The 22,170-nt window shown below is 41.7% G+C and overlaps 1 protein-coding gene across 5 annotated transcripts in view; it reads right to left on the bottom strand.

Annotated features, from left to right (window-relative positions):
• Window positions 1-394: 394 nt before the first annotated feature.
• The window catches only part of KCTD1 (potassium channel tetramerization domain containing 1), a 105,176-nt gene continuing 83,400 nt past the window's right edge, over window positions 395-22,170 (bottom strand). For all 5 annotated transcript variants that reach the window (XM_082046982.1, XM_082046981.1, XM_082046983.1 and 2 more), the window contains exons 3-5: window positions 8,825-8,969; window positions 6,212-6,517; window positions 395-2,717 (exon numbers count right to left, since the gene is read on the bottom strand). In XM_082046982.1, coding sequence (XP_081903108.1) covers window positions 2,559-2,717; window positions 6,212-6,517; window positions 8,825-8,969 — 610 coding nt within the window. In that variant the 3' untranslated portion in view covers window positions 395-2,558. The remainder of the gene's footprint in view (window positions 2,718-6,211; window positions 6,518-8,824; window positions 8,970-22,170) is intronic.

Genomic DNA, 22,170 nt, shown 5'->3' with positions numbered 1-22,170 from the left:
CTTCCAGCAGGTCGACACTCCCTCCCAACTTGGTGTCATCAGCAAATTTGCTGATGATGGTCTCAATCCCTTCATCTAAATCGTCAATAAAGATGTTAAATAGGGCTGGACCCAACACCGACCCCTGGGGAACACCACTAGTGACTGGCCGCCAGCTAGATGCAGCCCCATTCACCAGCACTCTCTGGGCCCGGCCCTCCAGCCAGTTCTTAACCCAGCGTAGAGTACACTTGTCCAAGCCATGGGCTACCAGCTTTTGCAGGAGTATATTATGGGAGACAGTGTCAAAGGCCTTGCTGAAGTCCAGATAGACCACATCCACAACTTTCCCCTCATCCTGGAAGCACAGGGACGGTTTCTGCAGCAAACAGTCTCTGAAACATCACGTCATTTTGTACTGGTACCCATGTACACTCAGCCCATGGGGACTGGCATCTTTTTCGACATCACAAATTTCATACCACTTCCAACAGTTTGAAGATCTGTTAAAAATATTTATTTCCCAGGGTTTTAGCCTTCCAACTTCTATGCAAACTAACAACCAAATTGTGGGCAGTAAGAACAAGCATTTGTTTATTTTGTAAGAGGACTACTTGCTGCTAATTGAAAACAAACATTTTCAATGAGGCAGCTGTTTCAGTACTGTGAATAGACAAATAAGCATCACATTGAAGATCCAATAACCCGTTAAAGAACCTTAATTTTTGGAGTCCCTCCTACCCCGCCCCCCCCAATTCCACATTTCAATAATTTCAAAACCATTGATATGTGCTGCCAGAGAGTTACTTAAGTGCACCCTCTGACATTTTTTAATAAAAACCAAAAAAATGGTGGCTTTTGAGTTATCAGACTATATTAAAAACCTTGTTATATGTATTTAACAAGCTCTTTTTTTATTTTCTTAAATAAATAGGAAAGTGTCACCAAAATGAATGGAACGCCGGCAGCATTGCATCAATAGAAACTTCCGTACTAGGATGAATACACAGTCATATTCTGGAATATTGCATAAAAAGATACTTTGGAGGAAAGGTGGTGGTTGCTGGTGCATCTTAGGTGGTGAAAGCATCAATTCATGAGTGGTCTTGTGCAGTGGTATCGTGACGTGGCACCTTTGCAAAAATCTCACCGGCCTGAACCAGGTAGCTGCAGAGGTGGCCTCAGTGAGACTCTGCTAGAGAACAACTCGCAGGACATCTAATGCAGGACATGGACTTACCAATGCCATCAAGAGCAATGTAGCTGATGGCGTAAGACGAGGGACTGACTGTCTCACTCCCTAGGCAGAAGAACACTACCTTTAAATGAGGGAAATGAACAACATTAAAAAGAAACAAGCTGACTAACACTCAGCAGGGCAAAGGCTTGGAGAGCTGAAGCTGCCAACTCCTTAGTCAAGGGGGAAGGATGCAGCTATTCACTGTTACATCGAAGGTTTACAGAACCAGGTATCATTTTTTGACGGTCATTTCTGGGCTGAGCTGGTGTTATTAAATCTGACCAAAAGCCTCTCTTCAAACCAGGACAAAGCTCAAAAGACAGCGCTGACGGAAGACCAGAAGCCTGCAACAGCATCTGCTGCCTTTAGCTCACCCCACCGTACACAGGCAGCGCTGCCTGCCCGAGCGGCCACCACTCCACGTGCTGGAGTACAGTGAGCTAAATCCCACCTCTCTGCGTCTGTTGGCTTAAACCAGACCCTTGTTATTTTAAACAGAGTTTATTGTATTTAATACATTATAAAATTTGAAAAAATTGTAGGAAAGCAGCAGATTCAAACCAGAGCATCTCTACCAAATATTAATTATTCTGGCCCCCTTTGGAAAAAAAAAAAAAAACCAAACACAAAACAAAAACAACAACAAAAAATAACCCTCATTCAAAAGAAAAGTTAACCTTTCACATCTGTGAGGGCAGACAAAAAGTGTGCGACTTCTGTACAAACTACATTTAAAATTTCAGTCGACTAGCTTTCCAATGCAATGGATGGTCATCTCCTGAACACCTGCCCATCCACCTCTAAAAAAGACAGACATAAACTTCCATATGCAAATAAAGTTGAGTCAAGGTGTGTACACATGAAAAAGTCGATGGCCGTTTGGCAATGGAAAGTGGGTGCAGAGTAGTCTCTGTATCCCCCAATGGTAATGGCTTGTACACCGTTAAGTGGGCCCGAGTGAGGCCTAGGACACTTAATGGCAGTCACAGCACCAACCTCAGCTACCACTTTTTTGTTGTTGCATTTCCTACCCTTTAACATATACATACATATATATATGTACATACATACATATACATACATATTTTATATATGTGTGTGTGTGTGTTTTCTTTTACACTTTGAGGTTATTATTATTACTACTATTCCAAATGTTCCCATATGAATTCAGGTGTGGTCTCTATATTTGATATAAATGTGTCTTTTATTCAATTTTAGTTCCAGGACTTGTTTGGAGTCCAAACTGCACATGAAATGTCCCCCTTTTTTTTTTTTTTCCTCTCTTTGCCTTTTTTTTTTCCCAATTTTTTTTTTTTTTGCATAAAGAAACATGTCCATTTTAGTCCAGAGGCTCTTGCTTTATTCGAATGACGGAGGGTGCACGAGATGTCCTTCTGAGTTCTCGTCTCAGTACGTATTCACTGAATTGGGAAGAGTCCACCCCACCTCCACATGAGCCAACAATCTCAAACCCTCTTTGCTGTAACCTCTCAAGTACCTGCAAAAAAGAGGAAACAAACACTGATATATAAGTAAACAAATAGAGTATTTGTTGTCTGAGGATGATAACTGCTGTTTTTAAATGGAGCCAGATAGGAAACAAAAGTGGTGACACAGACCCACTAACTGGTTCCCTAAGCTTCATTGTACCGGACTAATTTCTACTGACTTTGGCCACTGAGCAATAAGAAGAAAAATGAAGAAAAATACATTTTCTAGTACTGTTAACAAATCCAGTATTCTTCTAGCCACAGAAACACATCTGGGAAATCACATTCTCTGCTTAACAAAATTTACACTACAAAAGGGCAAATACAGGAGACACTGGGGGATGCTGAGCAAACATCTCAACTAAGTGGTGACAATACAGATACTGCAGTCATAATTTCAGAAAAGTTACCATCATATTTTCTGGACACTTAAAAAACAACCATGATCACAAAGATCTGTGGCTACAGTTACCTGTGTTAAAATCTGGGAGTTTTTAACTTTAATTATGGGACTAAGGAGTTCTGCCTGTTCACCTTCTTTTCTCCCTTTTCACAACCTGAACGTTGTTTCCAGCGGGAAATACAATGGCAAAAAGAAAAGAAAAAAAATAGGAAGAGTCAGGCAGGGCTCTTGGAGCAGCAGAGGGATGTACTCAACGAGCAATGGTGCAAAGACCTCAGCTCCCAGCACCAGCTCCAGGCTGCTACAAGCATGGCCTGCTTCCACATCGCTATTCCACTATTTTTTTTAATTACCCATGTTCAGGATGTTTTACTGTAACTGCAGGGCTGAGGCGTTCTTTCCCTCATTCATACTCTTTGCTACTTTTACCATCTTCTCTATCTGTGCTGCTGCTTGAGCTTCCTTCACCTGACCTGTGAAGACCACCCTTCCAGGGCTTCACCACAGGGGCAGCTGTGATGGCCACCAGTGCCAAGGGGGGACTGATGCTCCTGCACCTCACAGGATGTGGCATCTTCTGTCTGGCGTGACTGGACCTCACTGGGGCTGTGCTGGCAGCAGGTGCCTACCAAGTCTTTCCCACCTATTTCACTAGTTCACAAATTGGCTTGCATGTGTGCTGGGATAGCAAGGGCAAGCAGAGCAGCAGAAGGTTGTAGAGGATTGGGATGGAGGGAGAAGTGAGCTGTGGTTTAAAAACACCTACAACAAGACATGCCACATCTTTACGCTGGCAAATGTCTTTCCAAAATACCTGAGCATGGCTGATCACACAGCAGACAAATCTCAAAAAGGAAGAGGTGGGAGAAGAGACTCTGAAGCAACCATCAAAACATCTGTGCAATTTTTGTTTATCCTGATCTTTAGCTTTTAACAACATAAGCCAAAATATCTCAGTATGTCTCAGTATAAGCCACTAAAAAATAGAGCAGGAGAATTTAGGTCCTGAGAAACAATGCGATGGTAGCAACTGGTCAGGAAACTCACCCAGTCCTGGGCAAATCATTAAGTCTCCACTTCACTCTCTAGGTCTATTGGTTGTCTGTGTCCCGCTCCATGTGGTTATTAGGACTGGGAGATGCTTATGTCCCCCAAAAATAGAAGATGCAGCATTATCAACATGGGGTCATAATCTCTCTTGAAGCCTGTGCATCTTTTGTCACTCTGACTTGGGTTTTTCACATCAGTAAATATGTATGGTAATTATTATTTGTGTGACAAAAAGTAAACATCAGGATAAGAGATAAACTGCTAAAGGATACAACTACTTTGACAGCTATCATATGACATGTGGCTAAATAACCCTCCTTGAAAGTTCTATCCGTTTTCAGTTGTACTCCTACGTGTAGGGCTGTTCTAAATTTGCATTAGTTATTATGACAAAACAACTTTGATGTTTCAGCATTACACAAAGGCCAATAAGAGACACAACTGTCCAAGCATAACATGGTTTAATCATATAGTGATGGGTCTAGAAAGGTCTATCTATCCAGACTCCTGTGTGAAGTGCTGGCATATCTGCTCAGCTCCTTTCCTCCAGGGAAGGAGCAGAGCAGAACTTCTCTACCTGGACAGCAGAACCTGGCAGATGGAAAAACGTCAAGCTCAGCTTGCCAGTTTCTGCTGTGTAAGAACTCGCTCATGAGTCTGCAGCATTTGGGAGGTGTATCTCAACAGAACAGCATCAACAGTGCTAGTGGCAACTCCAGATGTGAAGAGTGCTCTCGCTCCAAAGTGCTGGCTGAGCGGGATGTGCTAACTAGGTGGAAAAAGGTGTATGAGGTTGTTTTTAACCCACAAAGGATTAAAAAAATGACACCATAACTTCTAAGTTCATTATGATTCTTCCAGAAATTACCTGCATTTGTCTCCCACATTTTTTTCTTATCCATTTCATAACAGCTACTGATTTTAGATATTGCTACATGCTTTACTATGCCATAATAAATTAGCAGAAACTGCTGAAAGTTAAAGAGGACGGTCTGCCCTGAGACCACAGAAACAGATGGTTCCCTATTTGCAATAAGTAGGCATGCTTTTTGTTACCTCAGCAAAGAGGAAGACTGAACACACCTTCATCCAAAGTAAAAAGTATATGGTGATTTATTCTTGAAGTATAAGGGAGGTCTTTATCAAATGCAAGAGACCTCGGTAACACTAGAAAAATGACATGCTACCTTTTAACCACACCTACGATAACTTCCCCCTACTGCACCCTTCACATTGAGGGCATCAAAGCCCCTCTAGGACATCCCAGTTTGAGGGACTGCAGAGGAAGCCTAGCCAAAGTTCCCTCTATGAAGGCAAGACTCAACAGATGCCTTCTCCTGTGGCTGCAGGCTGCTCCCTTCCCCAGAAATACCCAGTCCTGTTTCAGCAGGAAGGAGGAGGCGGCTGGCTGTGTTCTGCCTCGGTGCAAGTGTGGCTCTCCTTTCAGCAGCTGGCCAATGCTACTGCCCACTCATCTCACATCAACTCCCCTTTCCAATCAATTCCCCAGAATAAGAGACTGGGACTTCAACTTTTTTTTTCCTCTGTTCTTATTTAGTTTCAGAGCTCCTGTAGACTCTGGTAAACAAGAGCATCTCCACTACCTTTCTCGGGTGAATTGACAGCCCAATACCCTCAAAACACCTCTGTGAGGATGTGGCACCGTCCCTCCCTGGCTTGAGATGTCGCTGTGCCCTCTCATCAATCCAGAAAAAAATTTATAACAAGCAGCGCAAGGGACTGGAAACAAGCCTAAATGGTTGCTTTGCAATCCAAAAGTCAAAAAAATGTTTATCCAAATATACAGTGTCTTTATATTGAGGCAAACGTATACCTCCTAAAGCAGGTTTTTAACACTACTGTAGCTTGTTTTGCAAAGAGGTTTAGTGATCGCATATGTGAACTGAGAAAGCAGCCCTCACCCACAGAAGTAACTAGCTCAAAGCCTCTATCTGATTTTGTTCATCAAAATACTCCAGGGATCAGGGTCAACCCAGTGGTACTTGGCCAGCAGGCTCCCTTCCAAAAAATGCATTTGTGACTTCCTACCTGAACTGAGTTGAGGTGACAGTATCCATTCAGTGGAAATCGGATGACATGCGTCGAGTCGTGATTCCAGCCGGCATTGACAGAATTACACATCACGTCACCGATTTCTGGAAACACTTCTTCTATCAATGACTTATCGCCACTCAGTGTAATCCTCTCTCCAAGATCTGGGGCAACTCGTACCACCAGGCACTCACAAGACTTGGAGAAGCGGCCACTCTCCCGGTCCTGTTTCCACCTTTCCATCTCTCCTAGCATGGGCTGAAGCTGGAAATACTTTGCTTCTTCATATAACAAACTGTAGTCCTGAAAGACACATATATTACTGTGCACAGTTAAGATAGAGGCATTTCTTATGTACTGCTTAATGGATATGGTTATTCAGGCTAAATGTTGCTCTAGATCTGGAACCCTTTGGACACAGTTCCTAATTACTGTGTAGGAAGGTGTAATAAAATAACAGTGCTAGCGAAAAATAACCATCAGCCACTTGAAACAGACTGGGTACAGTGGCATTTGGGAGGGGAGAGTGAAGATATATTTGCTCAACTCCCTCCTGCTATGGAATAATCCAGGCAAAAATCCCATGTTTTCCTGTATTTTATCCCCACAGTGATGTCATAGAATAATGACTTCATTGAACAGATGGAACAGAATTCAATCAGGATTCACGAAATTCATCACTAGGATCCGTCACGTCTTACAGCAATACTAGCAGGCATTGTAACAGGTATAAGAATGTAAATGAGGGAGCCTGCAATGATTCTAAGTGTAAAATGATTCAGATATTTGCATAATGAATTGCACATATTACTGCATTTTAAAAATTAAGTATTTTTTAATACCTCCCCATTTTGCTAACAGTATTGTTTACTACATTGCCTCAAATGCCAGAGCAGAGAGAATGCATTTCTAAGCACAGCCAATACAGGAGTAATTTAAAACTGATGATCTGGAGTCTGCCTACTGCCATTTTTTAAATTTAAAAAAAAAAATAAAAAATCTTGTTTTTCTAGGTTTAATAGTGTAAAACCATTTTGAAAATATTTATACAGAGAAAAGCAATACATGAGACTTAGGAAACAGGATGACAACAAAGGAAGACCGCTAACAGTCAGTATGGCCCTGAATTTGAGCTACGGACAGAATGCTTTATGAGAATGGGACACCTAAATCAGGCTCAAAATACTGCTTACATTTATTGTGTAACAAAAAAAGCCACCTAATCTATATATTTCTAAAGAACAAGCCCCTCTGTTCATTTTAAGTACCTATCTTTTGGACACCTTAAAGCGTAACTGGAAAAGACACCCCCTTTGAACATCATGTTGGTTGGTTGAACTTGCCAGGAGTTACATTTTTAATTTCAGCACAGTTACAGTATATTTATGTATTTAAAAGGCTCTGCATATATAACTTCTTAATACTGCATGGAAGGTGGCTTTTCCTTTTTTTCTGTATTTCCGATTACCCTCAGGACAAGTGCCGAGAGCAGCACAAAGCCATGCTAAGGCTTCAAAAGAGGGATGTGATGCTTATCAGCTAGTTCCAAACCCCCACATTATTCAGGTAGGGCTAAACCTTGTCACGCCTGGGAGAAGTAAGGATGCGTCTATAGCAGATGATTCAATGGTTGCTGCAATACGGCTCCCGAACTCAACCTCATGCCTTTTATGCCCCAAACAGCTGAAAATCTGTCCCAGATGTGAGGGATAATAGATTGCATAGTGCAAACTGCTCCAGCCCTCCCCTCATCACCTCTCCTGCTCAATCTGAGTTGCTCTGTTTCCTATGGTGAACTAATGGCACAGCCAGCTATGCAGCTCTGCATTCATTAGGTAACGATAAAGATCTGTTCTGTTTGCAGCCGCGGTCTCCAGCGCTCTCTTTGCTGACACCACATATACGCCCACATATCTACAAGTGGATAAACACAGAACATCACATGGAATCTGAAGCTCTGCCTCTGGAGCCTAGTGTCTAACATGGTGAACTACCACAAATTTAATTTGTTATTAAAAAAAAAAAAAAGGGCTCTTTATTCAAGTTTAAATAATAAACATGGAACTGTTAATCCCTGACTTCTCTAAAACTCCAAAATTAAACTTTCAGTGTGTATACGAGAGTCTGAGGAAGAAAATACTTTATGACTTAATTCTCAAATATTACCATGTGTGCAGTTTATTTTGTCAATACTGTGATTCCTACACCATTCTCTGAATTTCAGCATGGGAGTGGAAGCTGGAGCTGCTGCAATCAGAGGGGAAGCATAAGAGTGGATAAGAGGACAAGTAATCAGCAAAGTTCACGAGCAGTCAGCTCCAGATAGAAACATCCTTTCTGCTTCTCTCAGCATCCCACCATACCTGATTTCCCTAGGTCAAACATGGCAAGGTTGCTCCATAATGTTAGAGCCAGGAGGTGAAAATTTAGTATTGATGCCACTCTAAGAAAGGCTGATAGATGCCACTTTGCCAAGCCCATGCTTACTTTTGCCACGCACCTGAAATGAAGCAATATGCTCTACAAGCCCGCCTTGTCTAGGGCTCTGTTTTGACTACAGACCACATACTTACTTTACCAACGTACAAGCAAAATACCTTGAAATCTCACCTTGAAATCATCAGGAATGAGGAGTTTTGATGTCCTTAAAAAATTCAAGATATATCTGAACATCTGCCCATCTCTGTCGATGAAATAATGCTGCTTGAGACTGTCCAGGACAATGGGCTCCGTGCCATCAAAAAGCCGGCCGATTCTGGAGAGGAAACAAGAGGTGAGTGGCAGGGTCACACCAAGCTCAGCTCAAACAGCCCAAAGCTGCAAAATCACCTCACAATGACTTCAGCGAAGCAGCTCTGTGGCTTCACTTTGTAAGAAAAGGGCTGGTTTCAAACCACAATTTAAGCTGCATGTTTTCCAGCACAGCCTCAGAAACTTCTAAGTAGCACAAGTGGGGAGGTGGTGGGGAAGCAGCCATGGAAGGAGCCCCTCACACCAGCCTTACTGCCCAAATCCATGTCTCGTGGGATGACAGCCCCTCGATTATTTTGGACATCTCTCTTGATAGTCCACATCAGCAGATGCCATCCCACCAGATGCACCAACCCTCTTGATTGATTTCAGTCTGCTTTCCCGGGGACTGCATGATGAACCTGATTAGTTTGGAAGTTGCTCTTAGGAAATTTTTGTTGTTTGCTTGTTTTCTGCTTGTTTTCAAAGTCAGCTTATTTTTTGGATGCCATTTACTGCAACCAACACTTGGACAGGCATGGCTGAGGGGGCAGCACATTGTGGGAATAAGTAGCTGGGGATACAAAGGTTATAACATTTCAACACAAGATAACAATTTCATAGTAAAAATTAACTGTTTGTGGCAGGTATGAATTAGCATACTCTAAAACAACCAGGAAAAGTGCCTCAGTTTTTAGAGTCAACCCGTCAGAACCACGCAGACACTGAGAGAGCATCTGCTTGCCAACAGTTCTTGCAACATCAACGCCACGCGCACACAAGTTTTCTAGACATGTGCCCCACAAACCAGCTTTAGTTAGAGCAGTAGAAAGGCCTGAAAACTCCAAACAAAACCCTGGCCAAAGTAACAGGAAATATACTTTGTGCTTCTGCGCTGGGTTTGCAAAATGTTACTGAGTCACTGGTGGTTTCCCAATGAAAACAGCAGGAGGGACTGATTTTGTGTATGTGTTTATACTGTAGGTGCAATGTGGAAGTACTTTTTGATTCTTTCCAACATCTGAACTGTAAACAAAATGGTCTGGAAATAGCTCGCTTGCAATACGTCACATGGACACTGTGTGAAATACTACTGACAATTTCAGAGCCTTGTCACAACCTGTTACATTCTGCAATATTCTGCAGGCACTGTGTTTTCATTATTTTAATGAAAAGGCTCATTTGTGTGTAGCTTTTGTTCCAAAAGAACCAATGTATTTTGGGAACCAGCACAGTAAAACCTCTGCAGGTTACTAAAGAGTGTATAGTAGCATCACTGGACATGAGCATGGAGCTAGGGGACTGATAGGCACTTTTATTCTCTGATGTAGGTAAGGTACAAGTCTGTCTTCTCATGAAAAGGATAGAATGAACAGTCATGGCACACTATTTTTGTTTTAAAAGAAGTGAAGAAACGACCATTCCGCACCACCAGTAGAACAAAAAAAGCCCTCAGAGGTGACAAGACCTCTTGGCTGCATGAAGCATCCCAGGCTGAGAGACACCCCCATCCATCAGCCAGCAGACACAGATCTCCAGAAAAGGTTCAAGAGGCAAATGTCAGAAGCAGTTCCCAAAGAGGGGGAGAGGGCAGGGCCTGCAGCGGGGTCTTGGGGAACTGCAGAGGGATGGGGCTCTGGCTGATCACACATGGGGGTCACACCCAGAGCCAGACACCCTCTCTTTGAAAAAGGCATGGCCAACCCAAATGGGCTTTGGAGTGATGTCTGTCAGGGACCTTGGTAGCACACCCAGTAACAAGCTGTGAACAGAACCCAAGTCTCACCAGCGGGAAGAGAGGAAGACCAGGAAAGAAGTAAAACCCCATTGACCTCAGCTGGTCATTTACAATTCTGTAGGAAATGCCCGAATCAATTCAAGTCACATGATACCTGTAACATGCAAGGAACTAAATATATTTTGCTGCATGATGAGGTACAAAATACTTTTTTTCAAAAACATCCCTTAGAACTATCCAAGCTTTCTTCCTCAGATGCTTGTTACTGCCTGCCCTGCTGCTCCAAATATACGCTGTGACAGGCCATACAATAGAGGTTCCTGTTCACTAGGTGGATGAGCAACACTTACGTCTAATATGGATGCACTCAGCATTTAGAATTAATTTATCCCTATATTCAAGCATGTCCTCTTGGAATCTGTTGTGGAATTCACACACAAAACATATATATTTGGCCAAGTCAGTCATTACTGAGATGTATAACTGTAATTGGTTTCTGCAGCATTTTCCTAGTTCTAAATTACTACTATAATTACATATTTTAAACCTCTAGGCCTTTTGTCTTCATTTTATTAATTGTTTAGGAGAAGAACAAGATAGTATCAGAGGATGGAGCCTTCTGACAAAACCATAATGCTGACAAGAGTACACAACCATCGAGGGGGCTACCTGGGACCTGAAACTCTTTGGGTCTGGGCTGCAAGAGTTAACAGAAAGCACTGCCTTTATGCAATGCTGCTTTGCAGCAGCAGAAGGAAAACCTAAACCAAACTGAATAAAACCCCATTAAAAAAAAAAAAAAAAAAAAAAGAGAAAGAAAGAAAAAAAAAGAAAAAAACAAAAAAAAAAAAAAAAAAAAGAAAAAAACAAACCACCAAACAACCAACAACCAAGGAATTGCAAAGTCCAAATTCCCTTCCCAGGATCACTTTGAAATACACAACTGCACTTTCACATGTCAAAACAGCTTTGGAAGGGTAGACCCCCAGCAGAGAGACTTCTGTAAACAGCATTAAAGCCTTTCCGCCTTTTCATATGGCAAAATGTAGATACCAGCTTCCTTCACACGGCCTCCAGGAAAAGACTTGAGATAATATGTGACCCAAATCCAGTGGCATGGTCCTTCTCCTAAGCTGCATTTGCTACACCCATTGGGAGAGGAGCCTGGGCCATGCCAGGATCTGGGGAGCAACCAACGCCTTCACCCTCCAGCCTTCCCCTGTTCTCTCGGGTTCCTGGAAACACAGCGGCAAGCTCTCTGCCATGCCTCGCTTGGCAACTTTTCTGTACAATAATATTGGAATAACCACCCTCCCCATCACCCACAGGTCCACTGTTCGTCCCGCTTGGTCTCACACTGTAATTATAAACGCTTAAGAGGCATCAATCCGCTGGCGAGGGAAGGGACGGATAAGTAATGTTTATTATAGTTTCACTTCCCAAGAAAACCTGAAAGATATTTTTCTCCATCTCCCTCTTGACAATGCTGGCCGATGATTGGCAAAGACAAAGACAACTTCTTTTCTTTTTTTTTTTTTTTTTTTTTTTAAATGGCAAATACATAACAACTGAATGGATTTTCAAACAGGAAAGTGCTTTGAAGGAGGCTTGAGAAATAAGCTGATAATTATATGCAGAATTAGCCAAATACCAAGGGTAAAGAACAAGTAACTGTAGTCCATTTACAAGAAAATGTATGTCTGAAATATTTAATTAAAACTAACAGGCTGGAATTTTCTGTATATCAGGAAAATTAATGTCCCATGGGTTGAAAGTGCAACCTCCAGTGGGTAATAATTAATGTCTATGGCTTTAAGTATCATATTCCACTGTCAGAAATTGAATGCTTCAAGGGTTGAAAATATAACCAGTGGAAAACTCAGCTTCTGTCAGAGAATTTGGTTTTACTTTAAAGACACAAAACAGGTACAGCCACAAGCCTGGTTTTAGCAGGGAAAAAACAACAGGACATGGAACAGATCAGTGTTTTAACTCCAAAAAATACTACAGGGATGGACTCTTCTCCCCACAGACCAGCACTCCCATAGCAGCATTTCTAGAACACAAATCTAGCACAGGAAGATGACGTTACTTACAGGATTTTGCAAACTCTTCTAAACCAAGTCCTGTTTGTATAAAAATATACCCAGTCTGCAGCAAAACCGTATATATAGAGGAAGCAGTTATGACCTTGCTCTCTCAGTGTATAAGTATTTCTACATATTATTATACACATAAAGAAAAGTACTTCCCTTTAATATTTTCTGCCTCAGTTGAGAATTTTGGAAAGCAGCAATAATTAGGAACAAGATGGCCAATATTAATAAGTCAACTATTGCATGACTTAACAGTAAGAAAAAAGACACGGTTCTGTGGATTGTTTTAGCAGATTCAGCGAACAGAGCTAAAATTCTTCCCTTTTGTAATCAAAGGTATACAAGGAACACGGAAAAGCCGCAAGCACTGATGTCTGCAAGCATGCAGAATATTGCAGTACTTCCAATCTAAGGTAGAAACAGAACTTTTTTCCTGAGGAAACGCAGATTCCTTATTATTGAATTTATTCAGTATATTATTTCTCATATTATTATAATTATCAGAGGACAAAAACTCAAAACTGTTTATTATTATTTTTTTTTTCAATATACTATTTTCAAGAGTTCTAAGCTGTCAGCTTTCCCAAAAAGAGAGAACTCTTGGTGTTCAGTAACCCAGCAGAGGGAACTGTGCAGCAGGAGGAGCGCTGGTGATGCCCTGGCACCCGCAATCCCCTGCTAATGCCAGGGCAAGTAACTGCCTGGGACTCCACTGAGGTCAGATATTCAGTGGCTGGCAAAGGGGCAAAGCACTCATGGAAACACATCTCTCTCCCTCCCTCCAGTAATAAATGACACGGCAAAGGACAAGTATTTTTGTTGAAATCTTACTGACCTGGTTGGAGCTGCTGTGGCAAAGTGAGTAGGGGGTTGACCCTTAAAAGGAGAAGTGAATGCAAGTTTTATTATAACATCATTATATTTTTGTGGCTAATGGGATTGCTTATTTAACACTCTGGGGTGTGCAGAGAGAGAGCTGGAATAAGCTTTTACTTTTTTTTTTTTTCTCTGTGACTTCTTAGTCCACGTTGTCCTTATTAATTTCTTTTCATTTTCTTTTACTGAGTGCTCAAAGGCAATTTGCATAAGAGCCCATTATAAATTAGATCTGTTTAATGGTATGCTCATCTCATGGCTATTTAATTTTACTTCCTCGTATGTCTAAATTATATAATTTTGTATTGTCCCCTAGAACCTTTTGAAGAGGTATCCATGCCAGGGAGAAATGCTGTCCTGCCCAAGTGGAGAATGATGAGGTTTCTATTCTGTTTTCAGAGGACCAATTTGCAGTAACAACCCACTCTTCTCTTTTGAATATCTCACATCATTTGAATCCGCAGTGACTGAATACATAGCAACCTTTGTAACTCTGCATAACAAAAGTTGGCTCATAAACATGATAGAATACATTTGCAACTTTCAGGAACACATATTATGAAAACCGCATTTTAACCAAATACCCTGTTGTAATTTCTTGCTCTCAGTCCTATTATAATTTGTTCTTATCTCTTCCTCCTTACATTTAATTTAAGGTTTCATGTCTATGAGTCTCAGGAATTCCTTGGCAGAGACAGTTCCTGTATTAACAGAAGAGGCACGAATACAATGATTATAAAGCTAAGGTAACAGGGGAAAAATGCATTAAAACCTAAAATCTCATTAAACCTTCTACAGAAAAAGGTATTTATATAGCAGTCAAGATGATAGAGCAAGAAAGATGTATGGGAGGAGGTATTAAAACACTTGTTCTTATGAGATTTAAAACAAAATGTTATATGGCATTTTAAAGAACAGATAAATCCCAGATACTGAGTAGAAGGATGTCAAACCTTTGTGGAAATATTTGCTAAAGATTAAAGAAGTGAATCACTTACATGGAGATAATTTCAAACATCTTAAGATTGTTATTCAAGCACAGAAGCAAAAGTAAAGGTATGGGCAAGCTCAGAGGGCTAATAAAACATTTAGAAGAAATCGAGACAGACAAGAAGTGGTGAATAGTCTTAAATGCAGAGTAAAGCATGTGAGGAGCAGATGGGAAGGATCTGAAATGATGAGTGAGGTGGTATGAAAAAGGATTTGCTATAACCTGCCTGATCAGAGGCAGCACCAGCAGCAGAGATGAAAGCAAATCAGACATATTACAAAATGAACTCATAGTTGTTGGATCTAACCCACATGGACAAATGGACACATTAACTGGAAAAGAATAAACTGTGCAACAGCACGTAGTCATGTTGCAGGAATGCTACTTACACGAGCGCAAGCTATGGCTTTCTACATTGCAAATGAACACGGAGATGACGAGACATGTAACTAAATGACAGCTGAACAAAAGAGCAAACATTGGGTGAACTAAAAAATGGATGGCTACAGCTTCCGATGTCAATAGCAACATCCTAATCTCTGTTTGCCTGAAAAGGAAGTTTTTCCAAGAAAAGTTATAACTCGTATTCTCCTGCTAAACAGGTGAACTAAAATCCATGAGATTCATACCAGAAGTAATAATTACACTATGAAATACAGCCAATTCAGGAATTCCCTGTTGTACCTAACATACTGGTTGACAGCCTTATGGTGGGTGTTTGGTGCCCGAATGCCCAACAGAAACAGGCCAAAACCCACAGGCTCTGTCACAGCCTTCTCCTGGAATGTTCAAATGCCCATTCCCAAATTCAAGACCATCATTCACCCAGACCCAAATGACACTTGTAGAAACACTGACATTTTAAAAAAGAAAGGAATAAGTAGTTGGGATGGAATGTCAAGAGCTGGTGACTCACGGCTAGAAAGCCATCTATGTGGGCAGATGGAAACCATCTCCCACATCGCACGACAGCAGCGAGGGTGAGGCCAGGAGAGCACTGTCCCCAAACTGCAGATGATAAGCCAGGGAGTTTCTGCTTACCAGACACCTTCTCCCTCTGCTCTGGTGTACTGAAGAGATGCAGACAGATAAGAAGAACGGGCTGCAACCCAAATCCACATATTTTCACACAAGGCTAGGCAGGTAAGCATTTTAAAAGCAATTTCAATACCATGGCAGCCAAACCTCCTGAATGTCTTAGGTTGTGTTACAGGCTTCAGATGTGGCTGAGAGGGGTCTGTCCTCTGCTCTTTGGCTGTTTCTCCACCCCAAACCAGGATCCTCCCCTCCACAATCCACATCATTTTTGGCAAAGTGAGGTTCCTCCACCTGACATACACTGAAGATGCTGACAGTCCCCAAGATGTCCTGTCCGTCCTTGACCCTCACAGTTTTGCTTGTCTCCAGACACCAAACACTCCCCTTAAGCCCTTTTTCTACCATATAGACCCATCTCCAGAAAATTTAAGTCTTGCAATCCCAAATCAGGCTGTCCCACCAGCCAAAGCACAATCTACAGAGCACTACCACAGCCCCTAGGGCCCTGAGACACCTTTCTGAGCGGCCACTGTTTCGACTGACCCACCTCACGTGCCAAGTCAAGGAGACCCGGAGCAGGGGCTGCAGGTACCTGCCACCATCCCTCTCTCATCACGAGAGGCGTTTTGCTTCAGCCAGTTGTCAGGACATCAGGCAAAAAGCAGCGACATACAGCGTCTCACCTGCACACCCACTGCTCCATAGCCACAGCCTGACCACCAATGTCTTACGCTTTACAACGCTGTCTCTCCTTACTATTTTCAGGCTCACTTGTGCACTGGATCCACTGAAGAGCAAACCTTTAAGCCCCACACCTCCTACGCTGTTTGGTATCTTGCAAAATAGGTTTTTAAAAACTCTTTGTTTTCCAGCGCATTTCAAAAGCAGTTTTCCTAAAATCACTTAAACCAATGAAATGTTAAATCAATTTTTCATGGAAATACTTTTGCCATCTCTGTTTTTTGTAACCAACTTTTCTTGGCAATGATAACATTTCACAGAAAAATTAACAAATATTCTCTTTGCTTGCCAAGATAATTTTACTAAGCTCGAATCCGATTTCATTGAGGTACGTTATTTATGTTTTATCTCGAGGGAAGCTGCCTATTAAGTTAGTAGGAACCGTGTCCTTTTGCTTATGATACGGTTATTACTAAGTTATCAGGAGTACCTTTAAGTTATTAGGGTGCAATGGCAAATTAAGTACTTTGCGTCATAATTACCTAATAACTTTTGGATTATATTTTAATCACGTTTAAGATGGTCAGGTTTGCTGTGAGTACAGATAATGGAGGATAGGAGCAGAACTGGAGTGTTTATCTTTCAATACCAAAAGCTGGAAAGTAGCTAAAGCAGTGAATGCACAACATCCCAAAGGCCATGATAATCTGTATATTCAGAACACTGAACCCCTTTGCAGGCAGCAACATAATGAAGTAGAACTTGTGTCTTGGGATCATGTTTAAGTAAAAAGCAAAAATATATTAGCTCCTACCCACTGTCCTTTAAGCCTTTCAATTTTTCTTTAAAAAGACATGTTAGCAAAACTCATCTTCAAATCCCTATTGATAAACCTGCAAATGCAGATTCCACAAAGGCAGAAGCCTGCTAAAGTCACTTTTAAAAGGCAACTAGAGCCATTTCCCTTTCAAAAATCTGGATGCTGAAACAAACAACAACAACAAAAAACCCCAACCAACAACAAAATCTTCTCAGAATGGTGGAAATTCTTTGATGTAGTCCTTTGTACAATTCGCCTCTCAGCTTTCATAAATTTCATTCAAGCCACTGTTAGCTCTCAGAATTTTCTCTGTACCCTTGACAAGGCTCAGCATCAAAATTCCACATACAAATCACTGGAAATTAGGAAGCACTCACATTCTCCAGGAAATCCCTTAGAAAAATATGAGCAAAACAAGCTCTGGGTCCAAAACCAACAGATATCCCAGTTAAGCACATACATACTGTGTAAGCAGTGCTATGATACCAGTAATTCTGCCCCTTTCCAGGGTGTTACCATGTGAACCAGGCATCATGCTTCATGTGCCCCTGTAAACAACAATCACTGCAATGGAACCATGACAAACCAAGCTTTCCAAGATCTTCACAACTCTGCCTACTCAGCCAGAAATCCTGCCTATGTTGTTTTGTTAACTGCTGCCTCCTCTAAGAGAAAGGACAACAGGTTTCCATAGACAGGACAAGAACACATTTGCCCTTCCCTTCGCAAGAGCTGCACAAACGCCTCCTGCATTGCAGCCCATAAAGGCAAGAGATTGTACAGCCAACTTCTGCGTGCTGTATGGGGGATCCTATGAGGGCTGCTTCTCAAGAGAGAAAGAGGCCACTTCTACATTACAGCTTAAGAAAAACCTTCTCGTTAATGAATACAATTCCGAGAGAGGAACTTCTTCCAAAACCTTTAGCTGTTAACTATGGTGAGCCTGTATCCCCAGGAAACACTGTCCTCCAGAGCTCAGAGTGGGATAAAGTATTCCCAAATATCCTCGCTCCTCTACTCTCAATAAATATCCATGAAAGTCACTTGCAAAGTTCGTAACATCCTTCTCAAGTGCAGTTCACACAGAGGACAACAATGTGCCGCTGCTAGCTTGTGTGGCAGAAACCTGTAACAGATTAACAGGTTTCAGCCCTGCTGCTGAACTTGGGCTCAGACTGTCACAAGACAAGTGTGCCAGGGAAGGCGGAAAGGATGTTCAGCCTGCTTTGTTAAAGCCCTGCGAGAACAGACAAAAGGAATAAAATACTCACATGAAGAACGTTATTACAGGTAGTCAAAACCAGCTTCACAAGTTAAGATATGTCAGATATTAGAGACGCTTCTGCAACTTTTCATTTGCAAACTTCCCTCTGAACTTTAGACTTGGTTTTCAATGACCTACTGTTTTCCCACAGCACCCTTCACTCACACGATCTGGGGTGAAGCCAGGGCTGTAAAGTGTATCAGACTGTTGCCCATGGGACCCCAGTTTCACCTGTTGGAGGAGCAAGAGAAGGTCTAATGGATAAGGAAGGAGCTCCAGAAAGGGAACACAGGTAAGGCTGAGGCTGCCCTGGAGAAACAAACTGTCCAAGCATGTGCCAGACTTTCTGCACGATGCTCCCACTAAGCATGCCTGTCTGATTTTTTTGAGTTCCTTTGAGTGAAGCAAGAAGGTACTGGACTAAAGAATACTGCAAAGAAAGCATGCAAGAATAACTCTTCAGAACAGAACTTGAATAATGTGCAGAAAATACAGCCCAAGGACACATGCTGAACTGTGTGGAGGAACAGGAGCTGCTGCTGACCTGTTTATTAATTAAGTACCACATTTCTCTGTGCACAGCAGCAGGCAATCATGTATTAGAGATGGTACTACTATAAGATACACCATGAAAATGACAAACTAAGGTTGTCCTGGCTGCCCCAATGACTTTTTTTCCCATAAAGCTGACTTCAGTCGTAACAAGAAAAGCTGCAAGGTCAGCTGCACAATAACAAATTTATTATACTTTCCTTGAACACTTGTGTTGTGCTTTACCATTAAGCTCAACTGCTCCTATGTTCCTCTACCTAGACTGAAAATGGTAATTCCAGGTTAACATCATAGTTTATAAATTCTTTGAGAAAGGCAATCTGGATAGCACGAGAGTATACACAACAGAGGCAAACAAGATACAGGTGTCATCACCACAGAATTTAGTATGAGAAACACAAGACCGTACACTGCCCTTGTTTTGATTAACTCTAAATTTTATGCATTACAATTACATCGCTGTGATTCCTAGTGTGGACATAGACATGTGCCTACATAGAGAGACGTGTTTATACCTGAATAACTCACTCCCATACATTTACATGTTTAACTGCTTCCATGCTAGAGGTTGAAATGATTAAAGCAGTTCAGTAACTAGGAAAATCACACTATTAGCCAAATCAGTTCATACAAAAATCTGTGTGCTAATCAGTTAAGAGGACAGGAAAGTCCACCTAAAACAGCTTAGACAGTGGCTCTGAGCAATAAATAATACTTAATGCATAGGTTAGAAATGCCGAAGCCACACCTGCATATTCTGCTGGTGGTGGAGGTGATAAAAAACACACAGATAACATTATTTCCATTGACAAACTTTACATATACAAAGCAGTGGCTTTATTGTTTATTAAATTAGATGCTGTCATGGTGTAATCATCCCTGCAGCCATACCAAACCCCACAGTGTGTCAGATGTATTTCTGTGGAGGAGGCAGAGAAAGAAGAAAGGAAGAGAACTGAGATAGAGCACAGAAGCAATACAGCCCCATAAATAGTGGCGTAAGGAATAATTAATCCACATATGTGAAAACAGACACTATAATTGCCATCAGTGAAATCCTCAAAAATACCACATGATAAAACTGTTACATCACAGTGCCTTTAATACAGCATGGCCAGGATGCAACTCAGCTGCCTAAACACAGGTGTCTGGTGCCACTCGAGATGCTCTACTCCTATATTTATACAGTCCTAAAATTATATTAGTCCCTTTTAAGGCAACCACGAGGTTGATGTGGCCCCTGGTGAAAATGAGTTTGACGCCCCTGCTCTAGGGCATCTCTGGGACTTCCAAAGGGCTGGGAGATGGCAGGGGGACACTCTTGTGCCCTCCTGGAGCAGCCACAGGAGTCCAGGCAGGAATCCTGCACAGGCGCTACCTGCCCATGTTAAGGCAAACATATCCCACTCACAAAATGACCAGAAACTAACTGTACTGAAATCCACATATTAAACACAGTCTAAAACGATCCTGCCTAGATACTAATTTCAATAGAAAACCAGGTCTTATTAAATAAAAAATAACTCATTTATATGATACGAAGTTGTGAGCAACAGTTTGCAGTGCTCCTAAAATATGTCGGAATTTGTAACCTTTTAAATCTAAGCACTATTTTACCCTGCAATTCAAGCTACACAGTTGAGCTGACTGTTTTCCAGCTTCATCCAGCTTTACCAGAGGAAACTCTTCTGTAGAGTGCCATTCGAAGTCATATTATACCACAAGTGTGTTAGGATCCTAATTTCCTAAATGCAGGCAGTCTGACAGGCTCAAGTATTTCAGCAGAGCATTGCAGTGAGCTGACTCTAGGATGGAGCTACAGCTGGCGGACAGACAGACAGACACAGACCGTCCAGTCCAGCCCACCTACACAGGACTGGGTCTCATTCCATGTACACCTCATGCACCGCTTCACTGGTGATCACACAGCTGAAAAATTATGACAGCTCTGTCACGTAGCAACTAATAAATTCTGAATGCAGGCAAACAAGTGGGAAACGAGCTGTGGAGAGACAGTCAAATAAGCGTAACTCCATCAGTCTGGAGGATTTACAATAGTGAGGATACAGATCTTACATCTTTTGTGATCTTCCTGGTAGAAACCAGCACAGCCCAACAGCCAAGATCTCCCTGTGGCAACTCCAGGCTGCTAATCAACAAGGTTGCCTACCAAGCTGACCACTGCTCTTACACTAGCAGAAAGACGTTGATCATTGAGCAGCCTACTGCTTGAGTTTGTACCTTTTCATTACTTTGTTGACTTAATTTGGAAGCCTTTCTCTAAAAAGACAGAACGAAATTTAACTGCAGTTGGATTTAAAAAAAAAAAAAAAAAAAAAGCCATTGCCTAAATATCTTTCTATAGTGCATCTGCACCTGTCCCCAGACACTGGTACCACTGCACAATTCTTGTATCAACAGATTTAAGTTGCAGCTTGCTCTAAATAATGGCTGATACTGAAAAAACCCCATCAATAACACAGGTATGTATGCCAAAAGGCTATAACTCCCTCACCAAACAGAAAAAAAACCCCAAACCCTACCAATTCAGTGAGAAAAGTCCTGAATTTCAAACCTACGGTTTCTCAGCATAGTGCAAGTTCCAATACAGGTATGCTCGGGGGGAAAAAATGTTTCAAACAGTTCCCTTCCTCTCTGTGCTTGATGAAAATAAAATACATTACAACAGCCTTGCATTACCCCCTCCACTTGTGTAGCTACTTAATGCCAATACTTTTTGCTCTATATCTGAATGTAATAAAATTTTAATTTAGCAGAAATCCAAGTGGTTTGGTAGATTTCTGATTTTTTTCTCTTGTATCACCAAAAGGCATAGATATAACTGTTTTCTACTATCTTTACAGGAGATCTACAGAATCACATCATTGAAAGGTGCAGAAGCCTGAAAATAGTTTTGGGGTAATCAAGAGCTGCACTGTTTCATCAAAGCCCTCCACCCCCACCTCTCCACAAGCCACCACTGTTGCAATAAGCAGTCTGGGGCCATGGGGAGATGATTATTATTTTCCATTATCTTCCTAAAAACCTACTTTTTGAGAGTTTACTGGCAAGCAGAAGCAAATTAACACAATGAAAGGAAGGGATATGGGAAAAGATAATGTCTTAAAACAACCTACCCTGACTATGGAGCCAGACCGTGAAACTGTATT

Source organism: Streptopelia decaocto (assembly GCF_964273445.1).
Source record: "Streptopelia decaocto genome assembly, chromosome: 2".
NCBI lineage: Eukaryota > Metazoa > Chordata > Aves > Columbiformes > Columbidae > Streptopelia > Streptopelia decaocto.
This window is presented reverse-complemented; position numbering and strand designations above follow the sequence as displayed.